Consider the following 21,216-nt stretch of genomic DNA (forward strand, 5'->3'; position numbering starts at 1 on the left):
AATGTACCTTTAATGCAGTTTGTTTTATTTAAGGATACATAAATCAGGTTTTTTACAGAGCAGGCAAGTAAAGTGGAATAAAGTTGCTCTAGAAGAGTTGATATCTATATACATATACATGTCTCAGCCTTAAAAAAACATCATGCTTTACAGCACAACATAATAGTCACTAATTTCATAGTAACTGAAGTAGCAAAGAGCTGAACCGAAACAAAACCCTCCTGCAGGTCTCATCGGAGTATTTTATATCTTTTCATACAACCGTCAGCAGCATAATAACATTCACATCCCGCGGGCTCAAAAACAGAAATCCATCTCACCTTCACACATACGTGTCAGTCTTCCCTCTCACCACTTTTTATTGGTCTTTTAACATTCCTTTTACAGTAAAAAAAAAAAAAGGGTGATCGAATGGTTTGTTTTGCAAGTATTATTGTACGCAATCTGCCAAATAGACATTTTGTTCTGTTAAAGTGCCAGTTCTAAAGAACAGATTATGTTTGTGTGTTTAGTCTGAAAACTTGTTTCACCGTTTTTCCATTCTGAAGCTCATTTGCATAGCGTGTGTCCACTCTCCCCCCTCAAGCTCTGTATTGGTATTGTTGTTCTACAAAAACAGCTTCGGGCAGCAGGGGAGCGTCCATTAAAACAGTTTGACTTCTTAAAGGGGCACAAACAAACAAAGAGCGAGTGATGGAGAAGAAAGAGAAGATGACCAGCGCTAGTGTACCGTCTGACCTCTACACCCAGGCCTGCCAGCCTGGGAAGAGCCTGCTGAGGTTTTTGGGGTCCATGGCTTGTTGGATGAGCAGGTTGACCTGCCCCCCGACGCTGAGCACGGTGCCCTCCTCCACCCCCTTCAGCTTCTCCTGCAACCTCAGCAGCACGCGCTCCGCCACCTTGTTGGAGCTTTGACTGTCACTGCGGCGAGAGAGGAGAACACCATGAGACAGTTTACAGAGGGATAGCAACAGAGCTACAGCAAGTAGTTTCAGAATCAACACGGTTCTCAGCGTCCGCTGTAGCACCTGGATTTACGGTGGTTGTCTATGTCGTCTCCCCCCATGGTGGAGCCCAGCGTGGCGTTGAGCTCCTGCTGTTCGTCGTGCTGCAGGTAGAAGGCCTTCAGTGGGTTCATGGTCCAGTCGAACAAAGGGTCGTACAGCAGCACCTGCACAGCAGCGCATTAACGCAGACAAAGAGCATCTAAATCTGCATGGTGATGTGTTTCCACGTGACACAGGGAAGGCAGGCGGGACATAATACGGGTCGCGACCCCCTCTAACTGTGCTGTGAGCCGGAGCAGGAGATGATGCAGATTGATAGACGTATGCCGCGATTTTATTGGTTGAAATTGGTTAGCTGATGCAAGCATGCGTCATACTTGGTTGTTGTCAGTGATACGGGTGTTTGCGGCGTGATCTCACCTCTACAATCGTCAGCAGAGCTTCTTGGGAGCTCCTCATCACCTCCATGGTCTTCTCACAGCATCTGACCAGACAAAACCAGCCACATTTCAATACATTTCCTTTTTTGTCAGGGTGTCTTTGTCTTTTACTAAAGTTAAAATGTCCATGCAAGTAGGTTTTTCTTTTTAAACACCGTCTTAAAATGCATGAAATGTTGTGGGAAACAGTCAGGAGTTATGTCGGGTGTCTTTGCAGTGAACTAGTTTTGTGGTGAATGGACTAAGATGTTCACGACAAATCAAACCACACAAAAATGATGATGACGCAACAATGATGACAATCAACAGCAAATGAAAATGTTCGCAGGTTCCACTTCACTGGGTTTATACATGTTTGGTGAACTTTTCTTTGGATGAGTGAACAAACACGACCTCCTCACCTTCTGAAAACCCCCTCCACTCCAGTGATGCCCATCCCGTCCACGATGTCCCTGGAGAGTCTGAAGGGGACGGTCTCAGGCGTGGGCAGGATCTTCCCCTGCTCAAAGGCCACTCCTGAAAACCGACGGCAATGAACACATTCAATTACAGCGTGCTCGATATGCTCAGAGAAGTAAAAAAAGACCATCATCGACTATCATTTCTATGTGTTTTTTTTTTTTTTACCTAAATCGATGTGCACCAGTTCAGCAGTCTGCTCATCAACCAGAATATTCTGGATGTGTCTGTCGCCAAGTCCAACGATGTAGCCGACTGTGAAAAAATAAAAAACAGAGAATAGGTAATTCATTGTTTGAATTCAAGTCTCAAGTCATGTGTTGGATGTTCTATACAAATGATTTGTGATAATTAAATGACACATGGCTTTAATAACTATGATCATTCCTTCTGTCTCTGTGGGGCCTCAGTGAACATGCATGCATGTACCTATAGATGAGGTGGCGACACTGCGAGTGTAAGCCAGCCGTTTCTCCATCCACACCGCCGGGTCCAGGAATCGCTCCATGCAGAAATACCTGAAGACCGGCCTGAAGTTCTTGCACACCTCGCTGAAGGCCTGGAGCTTCTCATCGAACGCCAGCTTGTGAGCCTCCTGCAGGTGCACAGACACGACGACGCATACACACTGAAACCCAGACACAGCTGCACCCGTGACGAGCAATCTGAACACACCAGAACAAGTACCATCATCTTCCTGCGGGAGGCGAGGTTGGTCGCGTCCTGGGGCCTGAAGCGTTTGTGGGCTCCTTTACTGGGATCCACCAGAAACTCCCCGATCGGCACCGTGCCAGAACACCACTCCAAAACGCCGCTACGCTGCGAGAACGGCACCACCTGAACGAAGCAGACAAGGAACGGAACGTTAGGGCTTCATTCATCATGGAACCCAACAACCCTGCACTGATTCTCTTTGCATTAAAAAGCAACGGTAGAAATAGAGTAAATAAAATGAAGTGTCACCTTGTATCGTCTGATGTTCAGCTTCCTCTTGCGGGTGTCCGTGTTGCGCTGCAGCAGCATGGAGCACATGCTGAAAACCTGCTGCATCACTGCATCCTGCCGCAGGTCGTCCTGACCCTGCTCACACCAAGAGGGCAAAGGTCACTGGAGGACACGTAGCGTTCCACAGCACCTAGGAGTGCTGAGAAGCTGATTCTGATCTTTGTTTTACTGAGACTAAAGTCACGCAAATACAAGAGATACACCTCATTATGATGAGAGACAAATAACCCAGCTACAGGTAAACCAGACTCACACGCGATTTATACTGAAATAACAAAATCACACTGACTGCATTTTAAATGGAAACATAGGCTTCACTTAAGTTAAAGACCGAAAAAACGATTCTTTCACCGTGACTCTCAGAAATGCCAAAGTGGTGAATTATTAGCCTCCAAGTGGCCGACAAGTGTTCCCGCAAACACAAACGTGTGCTCTCACACACACACACACACACACACACACACACACACACACACACACACACACACACACACACACACACACACACACACACACACACACACACACACACACACACACACACACACAAACACACACACACACACACACCCCTGAAGAATGTCCTCATTACAAAAGGTGGCAAAGTAATCTCACAAACTTTGTATTTGTCCTGGTTAAAACAAACAAGATTAATCATTACGAAAGTGAAATGGAAAAGAACTCAAGTTAAAAGAGAGCACGTCCTCCGTCAGGGCCGGACATCAATCACACATGAAAGCAGCTTCAGCTTCAAAGAGAAGACGCACACGCACAGACACACACAGACACACACACACACACACACACACACACACACACACACACACACACACACACACACACACACACACACACACACACACACACACACACACACACACACACACACACACACACACACACACACACACACACACACACACACACACTGACCTTGACCAGTTGTCTCCTGCTCTTGCCATCAGAGCCGACGCAGTCGATGATCTTGGGCAGGTTGACTCCTCCGGCCAGGTGATACTGGGGCATGAAGGACCTGAGAGTCACCAGGTTGTCATAGCAACCAGATGGATCCACCTATTTACACAAAATCAAATATTGTTATCTCACAGCTTGTTCAAAGATATTGCACTAAGTGTTGACTATTTCAATGTGCATGAGGTGTCCTTAGTGGATGGGATCTGGTCTAGAGGGGCTTTGTGTTGTACTGGTGTTTGACATGCGGGAGAAACCAAAGGATTTGATATCACGGGAAACGAAGTTCATATTTATGGTACAAACCTGTGTCTTCTTTTTCTATAATCAGCATTCATAAATACTTAAGCATCTGCAGGAATTGTCATAGTTTGATCGAAGTTTGATCCTATTTCACCTTGATCTCCATTGTCGGGATGGCAATCTCATCCAGGTCTTTGATGTGCATGATGGGTTGATCAGCAGGGATGGGAATAGCCTCTAGAATGATACAATGATATAATACACACTTTGATGGGCGAAGAAAATGTGTCTTTTCCCAATTTGTCTATCAAACTAAAACAAATGATAAACTAAGCCCAAGCATGTAGCATTGGGGTAAATGTTGGAGTTTCTTGTGCTTTCCCTGTGCTCTAACTACTCACTCTTCTCGGCCTTGTGCCTGCTGACGTCCATGTAAGCCAGAGTGATGTAGGCATCGCACAGACGCTCCAGCCCTCGGATCATCCCGCCTCTCTTCTTCCTGATTGCACTGATGATCTTCCGGGCCACATCGGAACGCTCCTGCACCAGAAAAATACTACTTGTCAAAGAGAACTGGTGGGGTTTAAAGAGCTCTGCAGAGAATTCATGTTTGGGGAAGGTGACTGAATGATGTATAGACTGAAACAAACTAGTGTAGAATTTATAAAACTGCGTAGGATTCACACTAAACGTTTGCGTATGTAAACATTAGGAAATGTACATACGCCTGAAAATATTCAGATTTATGAAATCTCACATATGCCTGCTAGTGCAACATTTCCTTTTATAAATCCCATCAACTTGGAAATGTATGCACATGTGGATCAGCCACATATCCTGCCTTCTACCCACCCACATTCAAGCATATATGCATACTATCAATATCATGATTGTGTCCAGCACTTTCATTTGTGCCTTTAGAATAAAATAAACTTAATTTCGAACATTAAAAAAAAAGTAATAATCAATTAATAGACTTTAAAGAAAAAAAACCCCCACAAGACATGTTAGCCCATAATGACAATACAAAATCTTCAATACATTACTCACAATTCTCCACCCCCGTGTCCCCATCCTAAGAATAAAACACTATATTTCTTTATACTTTATACTTTACATGATTGCATTTTCTAATAATAATTTGTGCCTTTAACCGTTCTCGTGTAGAATTAAGGAATGAAGTCTCACCAGGTCAAAGGGCGAGGGCTGCCGTGGAGCGCCCTTAGACAGCCGGGTCTTGCAAAAGTTCTCGTCTTTGTTGGCGTTCACCAGGGCGAGGATGATGAAGAGTGTGTGGTGGGGGTGCTCCAGAGAGGCTCGGCAGATCAGCTGCCAGGAGAGAAAACGAGGGAGGCAGCAGGTGTTTTTTTATATTAATCCAAGCAAAAATCACATATATGTACACGAAAGTCATCAGTAAGAGAAGTCAGACGGCTGCGTCTTGCAGGAGACCAATAATAAACAGCTGTTAGTGTGTGTTAAAAAATAAAGTGCTGCATTACGTCACTGAGGACATCGTGAAGACCAGTATCCTCGGAGATGCCGGACGCCGTCTTGGTTCCCATGCGAGCAGCCAGCTGATACATGAGTGGCAGAAACTTGTAGGAGGGGATCCGCTTCACCCCTTTCTGGAACACAACAGAAGTGAACTTTAAAGCATCGCGCATCCATTTTTCAGAGAGTCAAGCTCAAATGCAAAGGTGCGTTTTTGCTGACTTTCATCATGTCGTTGACGGCCTTGACGCCAGCGTTCTCCAGCCAGAGCGACGCCAGGCGGAACACCCAGGTGTCGTGCTCCTCCCCTTTCTGCAGACACTGGATGTAGTTCTCCACCGCCTTACACAGGAAACGCTGTCTGTCTGCCTGCAGGTTGGACAGGGCCTTCTCATCCAGCTCCAGCTCCCTCTGCACCTTCACCGTGTACCTGTGAAGTCAGAGAAGCTATCGACTTCTTTTCCCTGGACGTGTTCGACAGCGTGCCGTGCAACAATTAACAGAGCACACACCTGTTGGAAGTCACTTTACGCTCCCTCATCAAGTCCACTTCTTCTTTGGCCTTCTCCAGCAGCGCCTGCTTGTTCTCAAACTCAGAGGAGTTCATGTATTTGTCGATGCTCTGGTACTGAGCGTCAGAGAAGCGGGCCAGGGACAGGAAGGCCTCAGTCCGCTGACTCTGCAGCCTGGAGTCGTGAACGCCCGATTCCTCCTTGATCACCTCCACTGCCTGACAGAACAGCATGTCAGAGACTTTCACAGCTTCTCCCATCAAAAATAACACCAACCACTAGAAGCCCTTCTAGAGCTCCATCACTACAAAACAGGGATGTTGGGTGGCAATGAATAATGACATTTTGTCTATATGTTGCCATTTACAGAAGTACATATCCATTAAAAAAGTCAAACAACAAGGCTTGCATGGAAACTATGGCTATTATATTTTCCTCTTACCCTCTCCAGGTACTTCTCCAGTATTACTCCGGGGCTTTCCAAACACGTCTCAGCCAGCCAGTTACCACACAGCCTGAGGCACTCGGTGTAGACTGGGACCAGAGCCGGATTGAAGTCCACCTGGCCAAACAACAGACGAAGCAGAGAGAAGAGTTCAGTGAAGCCGCTTGACATTTACAATCTGATGACAATTGATGATGTTTAGAAAGCGCTCAATCCTGCTGTGTTGTATTTGTTACAATGTGGAAAAGCATCAATGGATGGTGTTATAACATAAATGCCACAGGGAGGTTTTTAATAGATGCTGTTCAAGTCCGTATATTAAGATCTGACCTTCTCCTCAAGTTTGTGAATCATCTGTCTCAGCAGGCCCAGGGCCAATCCCTGCTCTCCCTTTGCCCAGAACACCTGGGCTTCCTCCAGTTGCCATGACAACACAGGGGATGACGCCCAGGACCCTCCGCCACCATGCTGCTTCATCTGGAAGACTGCCCGCTCTGCCAGCTGGACAGGAATTACAACAATGAGTATTTTTGTGGTTAAAATATAAGACACACAGACACCCACACACGTTACCTGTGTACTTCCAGCCTTACGAGCCAGCCGGCAGAGCTCCATGAGGTGGTCGGTGAGCACGGAGCGGAGGTACTGGTTGCTGTCCTGGTCTTCCACCGTGGGCATCAAGGTGTGCTGGGCCACAGAGCGGACGGCCAGAACGGGCTCCACCAAAGCGAAGTCACTGTCGGCGAGCAGCTGGGAGTGCTGTCGCCACTGGCTGCAAACTTCCCTCAGAGTCACATCTGAGAAGGGCCTGACATTACATCAAACACATATTTTATTACTGATAACTTCACTTAGACAGGTAGACTTCTGCATCAGTCCAACCCCAGATCTATGACTGGCCATCACCTGGAAAAGAGCTGTTTGACACTCTCCAGCTCCCTGATGCTTTGCAGGTTCCTGAGAGTCGGGTACAGAGAGGACACGGCCTCTAGGCTGCCTCTGCACAGCTCCTCCACGTCTGCGCCCCTGTGGAAACGCACCAACACACAGACGGGTGACTTACATACAAGTGGCTTATGATTCAAACTTGACATTTTTAGAAGATGTCTGTCATACCGGGCCTGTTTCAGGATTTCATCAAATACGGAGAAGTCTTTGTCCCGCAGCGCTTGCAGGGAACAAAACACAGATTCGTGGAAGCCCGGCTTGGATTTCTCACTCCTGGAGAGACAAATCGGATTTGGTATTAAGTGAGAGATTGCCTCTTAATGGGTTACAGCTATGTTTTTACGTTTATGCTGCTCCTCGTCTCACCTTTCCGGCAGCTCACAGTCCCACTGTGTGCTCCTCCAGGCGGCCTGGAAGCGCAGCTCTCTGAGCTCGGCTCCCCACTCCACACCTTCGCTCTCCAGACCCCTCATGTAGGTGGCCAGGATGCTGCTCAGACCGAAGTTCTGCAGGCCCTGTTGGTGCAAACATGACAATCCAACAGGCTGCATTGAAACCACAAGGAGAATCTGAATGTCTTTTCAGTACTTCACCTCCACGATTCCCACGTGTCGAGCGACCTCGGGCAGAGTGGAATGAAGGTCGTATGAAGTCAGGGCCTTCCCCCACATCGCCTCGTGCTCGTAGGTTCGAATCCTATACAATGTGGTGACAAACGACATTTGACTGAACACTGAAGGAAACAAGTGATCGTATGAAATGGACGCAGGCGTCATTAATCCACTTATGGATTACCTGGTCAGCGGACTGGTCATCGTCTCCCCGCCACAGCCATACAAACTATCAGGCTCTCCGATGCTGCGATACACGTCAATCAGCAGCTCCTACAGAAGGAAGAGAGTGGAGACGATGCATGACCAAGCGTTGGATTGCATACTATTTTACAGCCACGCATGTCGCTTTGATGAATCATATTTGCCACAAGTTTAGAAGATATTGATCATTAAACTGGATTAGATGATAAACAGTTCAACTGCATCAGGTTTTTTTTTTTTTTTTTTTTAATACCTCATGCAAATCTGAACTGCTTTGCATTGTTAGATGAAGAACTGACCTGCAGGCTGATATTGGTGTCTTCCATACTCTTCTCCGTCAGGCTGGAGATGGTGACGTTCTGGCTGTTCTCTTCAAAATTGATCTTACGTGTCACTCTGGACTTGGTTCTGCTGATTTTTGCACAAACAAAAATGAAATATACATATTTGATGAATAGCAGGGTACAGATTTAACATTTAATGTGTATGAAAAATAAAAAGGGAATGGAAATAACGTGTGAATGCTTGAATCCTGTGTTTAAACCTCCATGCATACCTCTTACTCTCCTCCATGTTGGCTTTGATCTTGTCCACATATATCTCAGTGTACAGCAGGGCGGTGAAATGTGCCGAGCAGGACTGAGCAGCTTTGGCCACCTCCAGGTAGTTCAGCTCCAGCCAGAAGTTTGAGTCACACACTGTCGCACAGGAGCTGCTGGAACAAGGATACGGTGCGCGTTTCAAAGACACTGTATGTCAGTTTACATGCCCCAGTTACAAAAACATATCAGTTTAATCACAGCATGAACAAGGTACGCTTACCTTTATCGAACATATCTAGGATTACAACAATAACAACAAAACAGTGCAAACCTATTAGCCTCCAGTGGTCTCTGTTGGTGTCTCAGGTAGTCAACAACAGCAAGCATGGTACGCAGAGAGGTCTTGTCGTACAAGCCCGGGCTGGCAGTGTCCGACTCTGTAAAGAATATTAAATGCTAATCATAAACAAAAACAATCTCCGGGATGTGAGTAGACGAAGATCATTATTATTATTATTATTATTATTGGTCCTACTCTTTAACTTACCAGAATCAGAGTTCAGAGGTGTGGCAGAGCGACTGGCAGCCTCTGCGCTTCTGGAACAAAAGCTGAAGAACTCCTGAATGCGGGAGGAGAGCAAATCCCTCCACAAAGCATTGGAGTCCTCCAGAAGGATGGAATGAACGATGAGCGGAAGGAGCCTCTGACAGGAGTCCACCCTCACCTGGACACAGACACAGGAAATAACGTGTGGTTAAACCTGGAGCTCTGGATTTCAACCAGAACTGGTTGATGGGACAAAATGTGGCAAAAAAATGGTAGAAAACATTCTAAGCTACAGACATTTAACATATTCGAAATATGGAAACTTTCAATCCATGAATCCACAAGCTAACTCACCAGACACAGCGGCCGTGACAGCAGCAGAGCTTCACTCCTCACTCCTCCGCTGTCCAGCAGGGCGCTGCACAGAGCCTTCAGCCAGGCCTTGTGGCCGCCGGCCTGGGGAAGCCAAAACTCCTGACTCTCCAGCTTCTCCCTGGCCTGCGAACTCTCCTCAGCACTCACAGCGGCCACCTAACCAGGGACGACTGTCAGTAGTAACTGGGCAGAGGCAGATTAACACATCCATACCATCATACGTACTGCAAACACGACACAAAACCCACCTGCTTCTTGGCCTTCCTAAATGGATTGAGGTAGGCCAGCATCGGGTCTCTGTTGTCTTTGTGTTGCTCCCAGAAATCGACTCCGGACTGAGTGGCGAGGATGCTCTTCACACACTGCGCGGCTGCCTGCCTCACCTCGATGCTGGCAGACGATCACAGCACAGAACACGGTAAATACAACACCAACCGACCCCCGCGCCATAGTCACATACGAGAAACCCTGAGGTGGAGGAGCCAGCGTACCGCGGTTGGGTGAGCGCGTTGTTCATGCAGTTGAGAACGATGTAGAGACGCTGCGTTTCAGTGGAGGTGAAGAGAGACGCCGCCGTTTCGTAGAGCGGGTCTCTGCCATGAAGCAGGGCGATGGTGGAGAAATCCACCGGACCCAGTTCTCCCAGGCAGCTGCCTGCTGCCTCTGCAGGAAAAGTATGTTTATACTCGTGAAACTTGAAAAAGATAACAGTTTCCACTTTCCAGACATGGCTGAGAACGCAGGAGACTTGGATTTCAAACCTAGTATGTCGGCTCCTCCCGGGTGATTGGCTGCTAGCTTACAGAGCTGCAGGAGACTGAGAACCAGCTTCACCAGCACACTGTCAGTGGGTTCAGCTGCATGGAGGACAGAGAGAGAGACATTTAACATGCCGTCTTTATGAACAGATCATTTCCCCCTCATCGGGCAACGCACCATGGCACTCTTTGAGCAACTCTCTGATCTGCCCCTTGTTGTCATGCAGCTGCCTGGACAGCTCCTTCAGCCCCTCCAGTCTGGTCAGAGGCAGGGAGTCACAGGGCGTCACTGACAGGAAGTGGGCGATCTCCTGTGAAACATGGAGGATGAATGTCAGCCATTGAATAGCCATGAAAATTTCACACCTCAATTCACTGAAGCATCAGAGCTACATATGCGCCGACAATGCAGTTATTATATGATACTTATACATGGATATGACCTGTCTCAGTGTGAAGGTCCCGGTGTTATACTTGAGCTTGTGCTGAACAGAGCGCAGCTCTCTGTACTCAGCCAGGTCAGGGAAGGGCTCCAACCTGCTGATGGCTCCTTTTAACTTCTGCTGATTTTCTATCACGAGAAACTGCAACAGACTGAGAACCTGGAGGGTCAGAGAGGAGGAGCAGTCAAAGTGTGTGGCTCACACATGTTGAAGGGCGTTTGTCCACTGTGTAACAAACCTGCAAGTGGCAGTTTTACAAAATACACGCCTTCTTGAATGCATCATTTTGTCGCATTTGCCTAAAGTTTCCATTAATCACATACAATTTAAATTGAATCTGCAAACCTGCAACGCAAATGCTTGTGAACTGACTTCCTGTCACTTACCTGCTGCGAGATGGCAGGCCTGCTGGTCACCTGAGCTGTGAGAGTCCCAACAATGACCTGTAGGTGGCAGTCCAGAGCATCGTCACAAAACTCCAGAGCTGCCCGGCACAGAGAGGTCAACAGATCACAGCACAGAGAGAGGCTCCGGTTGGAAACCTCGTCACACTGCACTGGTCTGAGGATGAGAGAAGACAGTGAGCCTGATGCTGCCCGTGTGATACCTGGGAGTATATTTGTGTGCTGCCGACCTGCTGTTGAAGTGGTGGATGAGAGTGTAGATGATGTCTCTGAGGACAAAGGCCCAGGCTCCTCCCAGGCCGTCCTTCACCTCTCTGAGCAGCAGGTTGACGAACAGGTGATACATGAGGAGGATGCGATGGCGTTCGTAGCTGTTGGTCGTCTCTGCTGCTCTTTCACTCACCGCCAGCAGAATCCTCTGGATTGAAATCTACAAACAGGTCATCAGAGTCAAAACTACCTGTGAGCAAAAAAAAGCCAAGGAGCTCTGCATAGGGGATAACTCGAGTGCCTTACCGGAGTTTTTGACAGAATGACCACCAACGACTTGTGGTTTGCACTGTGGCACTTGCTGAGGTAGTCCAGTGTGGCTTTAATGACATACGAGCTGAAGTATGGTGGGTTTGGTACAGGGTCCAGCTCCCTGAGGGGCATTCAATGGATATTAAGTCACACATTTCCTTTTATTTTCCTTAAAAATGACATTGAGGGAAAGACAAACTACTTCCACTAAAGTGATGGTTTGGAGTGAAATGTAGGTCATTTCCACCATGACATCCAGCCAAAAACCCCCTCAGAAGCATTTTTAGCGATGGTCAACATTGGTCAAGCTAGGGCTAGCGTACAACAGGTGTTGACAAGTGTTGACCTGATAATACAAGCATTTATAAAAATTCAGTGAAACATTTTCATACTCTCGCGTGAAACTCGCGTCACGACAACAGCTAGGTAAACACGGAAGTAGCGTCTACGCAGCGGTAGCGTTAGCAGCAGAGGATAGAAGCTATCAGGCAAGTGTTCATTTAAATAAACTCCTGGTGTACGTACAAACTTTAAAATACCTTGTTTTGTGAGTACAGACCCTATGTGTACTACTGCAGAAGTTTGGTAACATTCCATGCATTATTAGTGGGGTAATTTACGAGATATACATAATGTACCGTTCATGCTAGTACTTAGCCATTCAGCTGATAGCCCTAGCTTGACCAATGTTGAGCATCGCTAAAAATGCTTCTGAGGTGGTATTTGGCTGGATGTCATGGTGGAAATGACCTAGGGTGCATTCTACTCCGAACCATCACTTTAATAACATGGATTAACCTGGAGTGAATGAGTGAATGAATAAATAAATTAACAAATAAATCAAATGGAAAAATCGATCTACCCTATAAAGCGTTTCAGGTCTCCGCCGTCCCCGTCGGCTCCACTTCCTTCATACAGAGTCATCAGCAGTTCAACCACGATGTCCGCCAGGTTACTGTGGATCAGGTTGTCAATTTGCTGTGGATACATGCACAAAAATGTGCCATTCGATTATTATTTTTGTTCACAAGACAGCAATGTACTCAGACTGGGGCAATACATTCTGAAAAAGTAAGATACACAAGCAAACGTCACTTTACAATACATTTTGAAAACCTCACAAAAGCATCTGCATTTCAGATGTCCACACTTGGTTCCCTTATAGTCTCTTTTCACAGTTTTTTCAAACGTTAATTGTTGTCATAATGTGCTCAAAGTGTAAAAGCTGCATAAGATAATAAATGACCTGTTTGCCCAGACAGTTGGCATCTTTGAGCAGGTCGTACACGTGGCTGGCCTTCTCTCTCTGCTGTGCGACCTGGGAATCCTGGCCGGACAAGGCAAAGTATGGCAGGATGTTGACCATGATCTTGGGGAAGCAGTCGGCCAATAACTCCTTCCAGTCCTTCTCAAGGTATCTGCCGATAGACTTCACCTGCCCAAAGTCATCCAGGAACACCAGGTGGGGGATTAACACCTGGTAGGAAGAGCTTCAAGGGGAGAACAGGGACGCTGGATATTTAATATCATCGACCATTCCTTCATTGTGATTTACTCAATGTAAGACCATTATATGGACCGGTTCTAGCAGACGTTCAGTTCCTCACCTATAGAAATCCTTGACTGTGTCGTGGTCTAGGAGGGGGTAGGGGAAAGATCCAAGAGTGTAGCGGTCGTCAGACTGTCTCTGCGCCAGCCACTCAGCTACCAAGTAGTACAGATGAGAGCTGACGAACGTCTTCACGCTCCTGTAGCCCAGCGCTCCGGATACAGAGCACAACATCTGTGAAAGGACAGGAATGGTTCATCTTACTTGGCTTTTTCTGTTGTTATATCATATTTATTATAGGAAAAAGGACACACTTTTGATTCGGGATTAGATTATTCAGCGATGCATAAAAGCTCAGGTATCAGATGACAAACACAAACATCTGTTCACCCGTCTAAAGGTTACTTTTTAAAAAGCATTCAGCATGTTTATCTTCCCTTTCCACAAAGAACCTGGCTCTTAAATCGTTACCTTTTTGATGGGTCGTTTCTCGATACCGTTCTCCTTGTATGACTGGAAAAGTGCAAACAGAGACTGTTTTTCACAGACCGGGCTACAACACATCACCACGGAGAGACTCTTCAACAGGGTGGCCTTGCGGTTAAACAGCTCGTCCTTCTGCTCCTCTGAAGAGCCGCTTCTCTATGTATGATCACACGGACAAAAGGAGCGTTGGAAAAAAGAGAACACAGGTGGAAAACACACGCGTGAGAAGCTATTCTTCATGATCTTACCGGGAGCTTCATTCCTTCCTGAGCCTTCAGGTAAACATTCTCAAAAGCCGCCTGCTGGTGTTTAAGTGGCAGCATGTTCCTCTCGTCTGGACGCTCCGGTCTCATCTCCAGAAACAGCCTGGAGACACGAGAGAGGAGCGGTGACAGTCAGACGTGGGAGGTCATCTTTCTATAAAATGTATGCTGATGCAATAACAGCCCTCCAGGAAAAGCGTACCTCTCCACTGACATGGCTACCTGCATGCGGACTTGGTGGTGGGCATCGGCGAGGTGAGAAGGAAGGACGACAGACACTGGGCGGTCTTCCTCGCTGTCAGGCCCTCTGATGCTTAAGGCTGCCCACTTACAACAGGGGTCGGCCTGTCAGAGTACATATATATATTTATTCATGGTTGTAGAGAAACCTATGATAACCTTGCAATAGTATTCCCTAAACCTCTGTGAGAACTCACCTCCAGCAAAGCAACCAGACATCTCACTAAAGCAGTTCTAACAGCTGCCACGCATTTTCCTGTTTGGCTCAGGAAACTGAAACACAGCACAGTGATCAAGTTAGCATCAGAGAGTACTGCCATACTATTTATGAAAAAAAAAGAGTACTTCCCAATATATAGTATGCCAAATATACTGTGTTACTGAACCGCTTGCATTTTGCTGCACACAAGCTCTTCTGGCCATTCTGACCCACAATCCTCAAGGCTCCTCGTCACAGACAGAGGCTTTTATTTTTTTGAAATGGCACTTACCAGAATCCAGACACCACTTGTAGCAAAGATCCCTGAACATGTCTCATCTCCTCCGGCACGATGTGGGTTTTCCCAAGGCTCATAATGGAGGGTAACAAACCCAGCAGTACAGCAGCACAGATGTCTTGGTCCTGACGGTACAGAGAACACAGGTCCCTGTAGCAGGACAAACAGGTGAATTAAAAGATTATTAGATTTTAATCTGATTGATTCGAAGCATTATAAAAGAAACACAAAGAAATGATTCCCCTACGCTAGAGGGCGAAGCAGAGAGTCGAACTCCTCCGGAGAGAGCGTGTCCTCGGCAGGAAGCTTCTTCAGCAGGACCAGATACTGGAAGAGAACCAGATATTCATGTTCACCAGCGGAACCAGCGGCGCCACTGCAGCCGTGACTCTCCACAGCAGTCGCTACCCACCATGTTGAGGTGCAGGGCTTTGCTGAAGTCCATCTGCTCCACCAGCAGCAGCAGCCGACGCCGCACCTCCTGCGGTTTGAAAAGCACACCGTGGGCGGGCTGGATGGAGCCGCACTCACACAGGAGCTCCAAGACGGCAAGGAGAGCCAGGTCCTGTTGGGCCAGGTGATCGTCCCATAACAGACTCTTTGCACCTGAGGGAGGACAGAACCAGGATCTAGCAACTTGGTTGTGCTGGTGTCTCATGTACAACGACAATAATATCTCCAACAGGTGCTGATCCCTCCTGCCTACCTGGCCCACAGGGAGCTTCACTGTCTCCCTTCTGTCTCGGGGACTCATTGGTAATGCTGCGGGACCCTTCGCCCTCATCAAACAGGTCAATGGCATCCCCTTGTTGAGTTCTGGTCACGTCCCAGTCATCATCCATATGATCGTCTTCATCCACAACACTGAATCTCTTAGAAACACTGTTTAACTGAGGAGACGAGGGAGTGAGACAAACAAAACTCTTTAATGTGCTACGTACTAAATATATGTCACTTACCAACAGTTTGCAGATCTCGGCCAGTTCACTGAGGAGACTGGCCGGCAGCGTCATAATGAACAGACTGGAGGAGACAGGACAAATGCTATCCTGCAGACGAAAGGATAAAAGGATCAATCCCCCCAAAAAGTGCAGTGGACACCAGGGTATGGATATAATAATTCCCAGCCCTAACGGAGGCCTTTCTCACCTTATTTCTTTTGCTGGCTGACTGTGTGCAGAGCTTCATGACGGACCTCAGCGTGCTCATGGTTCCTTCCTCACTCAGCTTCACTTTCACAGTCGAAACAAAACCGCTGAAGTCCTGAGCCAGCGCCTAGTAATAAACACACACCTGTGCTATGATATCATGTTTTTCATATTTAGGAAGCCAGTGTTTAAGGGATTGAATAACTATACTATACTATACTAACGATACCTTGGCTTTAGTGAAGAGCTGTGAGCGACAGGCCTCCTCCTCAGTCAGGAACTTGGCGGACACGTAACCTGCCAGAACGCCGGTCAGCAGACTGAAGCAGCGCACCAGGCACTCTGGAGGCGTGGCCTGAGACTGTTTTGAGGGAGGAATCAGAATCAATGTGTCACTGTGATGACGACACAGACACGTAAACACACAAGCATCGACTTCCACTCACATCTGGAGAGTAGCAGTTGAGAAGGTTGTCAGCCACACAAAGCAGGAGTTGCTCCAACTTGTTCCTGAGGCAGGGGACGACGGCGGATTGGCTGTCCGCCGAACTCGTCGCCACGGACTCGCTAGTGTGTTGCGTCGGCGAGGGCAGCGGGTTGAAGCTGAACTGCAAGAAAAGCCTCTCGATCTCTTCCAGGTCGCCTTTGGCACCGGATGAGGTTTGCTCTTGGAAAAGGGCACTTTAAATAAAAAAACGAAATTGAAAGTGGAATTATTTCTGCTCCAAAACAGCAAAATGGGATCGTAGACATGATTTCACATCATGATTTAGAACCTCTGTACACTCAGTGGGTGAGGCCAGGATCGTTTCCTCACCTTTCTACCCCTTCAGGTCCCAGCAGACGCTTCAAGCCAGTTCTCGTGTCTTTCAACGTCAGGGAGACCAGGAGTTTCGCTATTAGATTGTAAGGAAAGTCTCTGCACACAAGATCATAATGAAGACCGTTATCTTAAAAATCTAAGAAAAACAGATACACCTGAACAAAGACATGAATCAGATAAATCCACAGTTAACATGAAAAACAAACACAGTGCCAACCTGCAAATGATGGGGTGAGGCCTGGAGCTATCCTCCATCTCATCGCTCTGCTCGGTCATCAGCAGCCAGGCTAGGAGTGTCTCCTTCAGGTTGGGTGATGCAGATCCCTCTGTGGCCCCCACATAGTCCCAGCCTGAGCTTGAGACAATACTTTTAGGGGCCGGACACTTAAGCAGAGCCTGGGCAAGACAGAGAGCAGCAGCCCTGTGCATGGAGAGAGAAAAAATACATAATGACACATTTTCAGTATTCACAAATTAATGTTAGTGAGAAACCCCGGAGACGTACTGAGAAGGTTTGCATGCTGATCCAGAGAAGAGCTTCCAGAACTCTCGGTCCATATTGATCAGCCCGCCATGGACAATAGAGCTCAGCAGGTCCAGGCTGAAGGCCTCTGCCTGAGGCGAGCTGACCCCTCGCAATGCCAGGGCCCACACCCGACCCCACAGCCGGGCCAGCTCCATCCTGTTGACTTGGGCCCTTTCTGGGCAGCGGGCCTGGCACCGGGCCACCTCCCTCAGACAGCGCAGCACGTACAGTCCCCTCTCTCCTCTCCGCTGCTCTGCTAGGAGCTGGTACAACACCGACAGCAGTGGGACCAGCTCCTGGCTGGGCATCATGGACGGGTACTTCGAGGTGAGCACTGCAGTGACCTGCAGCCTGAGAGGAGAAAAGAGGTTTTTGTTTTTTAAATGTCATCCTTGATCTTGAGTGGGTACAATCAGGAAACAAACTAGGCTAGTTTGTGTGATTTTCTTATATTGATGATCTTATATTAATTGTTTTGTGAATTCCATACCATGGTATGACATCAAAGTCATTATGCTGAGGCTGCAGATGGTCCCGGAGGACCTCCCAGCCCAGCTCGATGCGCCGCCGCTTGCTGGCCGCTCCATGGGTGGGACTGCCCATGTGGGTGGCTCTGAGGGAGGCCTGGGTCACTTCCAAGACCTGGGCCTGATTGTCGTCCCTGAACAGCTACATGCAGGAAACACAAGACGAAGAAAATAATCTCATCGGGACGGACGTCAAACATTTCATATTAGCTCAACTGCCAATCGAAGTTGCATGAACATTTATATGGAATGAAACTGTGATGTTATGAATGCAGAGACTTCATCTTGATTACCTGATGACAGATGTCCGCCATGAGCTCAATGAGATTGTCTTTGACAGCGATGTGGCGCGTCCCTGTGACGTACTTCCCTCTGCTGCCTATGCTGCTAATTTCTCTGATCAAGGCGTCGTACAGGTTGTACAGCAGACTCTGCCACCTGGTCCAGTCCTCAGCATGAGCACCTAAGATACGCCAGCAGGGACAACTAGTTCATGTTTATGTGGTTAAGCTTAAGCCATAGGTTTTCAATGATTTCATCGTATAACACTGTATTTGTGTCTCTTTTTAATTAATATTATACAGACTTTTTAATTAATATTATACAGAATTTAAAAAAAAGTGGTTGAAAGGAAAAGGAAAGCTCCCTCTACCTGTATCCTGTGTCTTGGCTCCTTTGGGGTGGTGAATACAAATCTGCAGGTTGAAGAACTCCACAATCTCCTGTTTGAGAGCCACACTGGGCCTCATATCCGCCCAGACATACAGCAGAGACGGCAGAAGCTCCTCTCCCAGCTGACACACCCTCATCCGACAGTTCATGGCTGCGGATCTCGAGAAGATGTTCAGAGCAGAGACCAGGTGCTCCAAAACAGTCAAGTGTTTCTCCTGCCTAACAAGATCACAGGGTTTTAATAAAGAAAGCTTGAATCAATGTAACAAGCTTGTGTGCATTATATTCACACTATGGAATATTTTCAAGCTCACACTGCAATAGTCAAATTTTAAATGTCGGCCAAAGTCTTCACCTGGCATTCAGCAGTGCTTTGGAGAAGAAGCTGAACAGAGCGTTGTTGAACGCGTCGGTCTGCATGCAGCAGCCCTGCACCAGCGTGTGGATCACTCTGCTCACCAGAACACGGTTGATGGACTTGAACGAAGTGTTGAAGAAGTCACAGTACAAGTCCAAAAGATCTAAAGTTCACAAATACGATGGCACGTTGATACGACAATATCATCATCAGTAATAAAACCATGTAATGGCAGTGATTATACTTAATGAGCTAAGTCAGAGGCCTTGATAATGTATACTACTGCATTTCGTAGGCTGCTAAAACTCTCATATCATTCATATAAAATAGAGGTTATTTAAATGAATATCCCACTGACTGTGCCACTGCGGCGGAAGGATGTCACACCAGTACTTGCGGACAGACAGGATGTCCTTTACTAGGAGGCTGCTGTAATCTTCTCCATAGGCTGAACAGCTGTATGAATTCTGCAGGACGTCCATCACATGTTTCAGCATCTCACTGCACTTGAGACGAGGCCCGCCTGCAGAGAGGGACACACTATAACTGCAGTCCCAACACGACTTCCAATTGTAGATTATTACAGTTGAAAGTATTGCAATATGACAATAATTTTAAATAAAATGTATTGTAACTGTACAACTGGACGTCATGAATGCTGTATTCTTACGTTTGTTTGCATAGCGAATGAAGTATTTGATCAAGCTGCACATTTCAGCCATCTTTTTCTTCCGCGTCGCCAGCGTAGTTGCAGTGACGTTGGATTTATTTGATTGCATGCTTTCCGTCTCCTTCTGGACATAACGCTGCAGAAATCTGACACGGGGAAACCACAGAATAGGAAATGCTTATTTATCAAGGCCAGGCTCTGACAGATTACTGAACCCAATAAAACCCAAACACTTCAATTAACTCAATTTAAAGATCGTGCACAACATGGAATGAGAACAGATCATTGTGGCACACATTGAACTAAACCAGCATTCCTAAATATAAGGTGAAAAATCATATTTTCTGTGTTGTTAAGTGCAGATTTTGTGGGTGACGTTAAAGAAACAAATGCAGATAAGTTGGTAACTCGGGACAGTTGTTTTGGCAGGAAAGGAAGGTGGCAAACTTAAGGATAGTTTTATAAGTGTGCATAAAATCACAGAGAAACTAGACACCACTGTTATTACACTACTAGATAACGTCCTAAGCATGTTGTTGCACAGTAAAACCATGTAAATTCAGATGACCTGAAAACAGTATCCCATGTGAGCTGCTTGGAGCCTTTAGCTTTCGGTCCGGGGTTATCCAACTCCTGTACAACCTCTGGACTCCGAAGGAGTCGTCTGAAGTTTTCAGCTTCTTTCTGGAGGCAGGAAGAGAGTTCTCACTTACTGACTGATTAACATGATATATCATGCTGTTGTTTAAATGCAGCTCATAGGCAGGTGTGACAGGGATTACCTTCCTCTCTGTTGCTTTGTCATTCTCCAGCCCCCTGCAGCAGACCAGGAGAGCAAGACTCATTTTGCTCCACAGTGGATGAGGGCACTATTCTACCTGCAAAACCCGGATGTTGTTATTCCCCCACATTACGCATGCAAAGCATTCTTGACAAATTACTGACAGGAAATGACATTTTAACCACCTAACACTTGACTTGCATAAAGCAAATCAATTTATATTCAGTCTGGCGTTGACGAGCTACTTTAGCAACACAACGTTGCTACACTAGCCTTGGATTTGCGTCACACATGCCCTTTGAAACACTCTCAGTATGTCCACTGACCTCGGATGACTGTACTCAGATCAGTAGAAACAGTAGAAACGCACACGTAGGTGCGGATGTTAACTGGGGTGCTGATACATTGCTAGGGTAGCTCCACACAACTTTGCCATCTTGTTCGCGTGCGTTACCAGACGCACACGTCACGCACGCGCACACACACACACACGCAGACCATGCAGAAAATTCCCGCCCCGGCGTCAAACATCACTTCCTGGTCACGGATCGAGCTGAGTGTGTCGCGTAACTTTGGCGCCGACGTCAAAACAAACCCGATGTTTTGTCGGGTGCAACATTATTCAAGCGCTAAAGAGTGTGTATACGTAAAGTACACGCTATGTATGCATTTAACATCCCGTAGGATGCAGTGGAGGTGGGCGTTTCGCGTTGGACTACAACTACCAACATTCCAACCGGCACAT

General features: G+C 47.0%; 1 protein-coding gene across 4 annotated transcripts; it reads right to left on the minus strand.

The window, feature by feature from the left end:
- Positions 1 to 23: 23 nt before the first annotated feature.
- Positions 24 to 20,927, minus strand: atm (ATM serine/threonine kinase). 4 transcript variants are annotated; one of them, XM_084019207.1, is made up of 63 exons: positions 20,798 to 20,927; positions 20,473 to 20,568; positions 20,259 to 20,374; positions 19,691 to 19,836; positions 19,379 to 19,543; positions 19,018 to 19,183; positions 18,643 to 18,881; positions 18,284 to 18,453; positions 17,954 to 18,132; positions 17,443 to 17,814; positions 17,155 to 17,358; positions 16,932 to 17,033; positions 16,561 to 16,795; positions 16,344 to 16,475; positions 16,116 to 16,241; positions 15,926 to 16,015; positions 15,673 to 15,856; positions 15,379 to 15,572; positions 15,214 to 15,293; positions 14,961 to 15,116; positions 14,667 to 14,742; positions 14,432 to 14,574; positions 14,215 to 14,332; positions 13,952 to 14,122; positions 13,539 to 13,714; positions 13,178 to 13,421; positions 12,794 to 12,909; positions 11,926 to 12,052; positions 11,640 to 11,839; positions 11,392 to 11,566; positions 11,006 to 11,164; positions 10,741 to 10,873; positions 10,566 to 10,661; positions 10,296 to 10,467; positions 10,053 to 10,194; positions 9,784 to 9,960; positions 9,430 to 9,607; positions 9,214 to 9,319; positions 8,897 to 9,052; positions 8,640 to 8,748; positions 8,321 to 8,409; positions 8,119 to 8,221; positions 7,892 to 8,040; positions 7,694 to 7,798; positions 7,484 to 7,603; positions 7,151 to 7,385; positions 6,908 to 7,078; positions 6,575 to 6,694; positions 6,133 to 6,350; positions 5,843 to 6,050; positions 5,629 to 5,754; positions 5,315 to 5,455; positions 4,528 to 4,666; positions 4,281 to 4,363; positions 3,845 to 3,985; positions 2,870 to 2,986; positions 2,594 to 2,743; positions 2,336 to 2,501; positions 2,075 to 2,161; positions 1,849 to 1,963; positions 1,428 to 1,491; positions 1,029 to 1,171; positions 24 to 921 (listed from the first exon to the last, which is right to left on the minus strand). In XM_084019207.1, exons 2-63 carry the CDS (start codon positions 20,533 to 20,535, stop codon positions 741 to 743), a joined length of 9,264 nt encoding a protein of 3,087 aa, XP_083875333.1. In that variant the 5' UTR covers positions 20,536 to 20,568; positions 20,798 to 20,927; the 3' UTR covers positions 24 to 740. The 4 variants fall into 4 exon arrangements, with proteins under 4 accessions (XP_083875333.1, XP_083875332.1, XP_083875331.1 ...); XM_084019206.1 differs by having other exon boundaries at positions 8,640 to 8,751; XM_084019205.1 differs by having other exon boundaries at positions 8,897 to 9,055.
- Positions 20,928 to 21,216: the final 289 nt, after the last annotated feature.

Source organism: Eutrigla gurnardus (genome assembly GCF_963514095.1).
Source record: "Eutrigla gurnardus genome assembly, chromosome: 10".
NCBI lineage: Eukaryota > Metazoa > Chordata > Actinopteri > Perciformes > Triglidae > Eutrigla > Eutrigla gurnardus.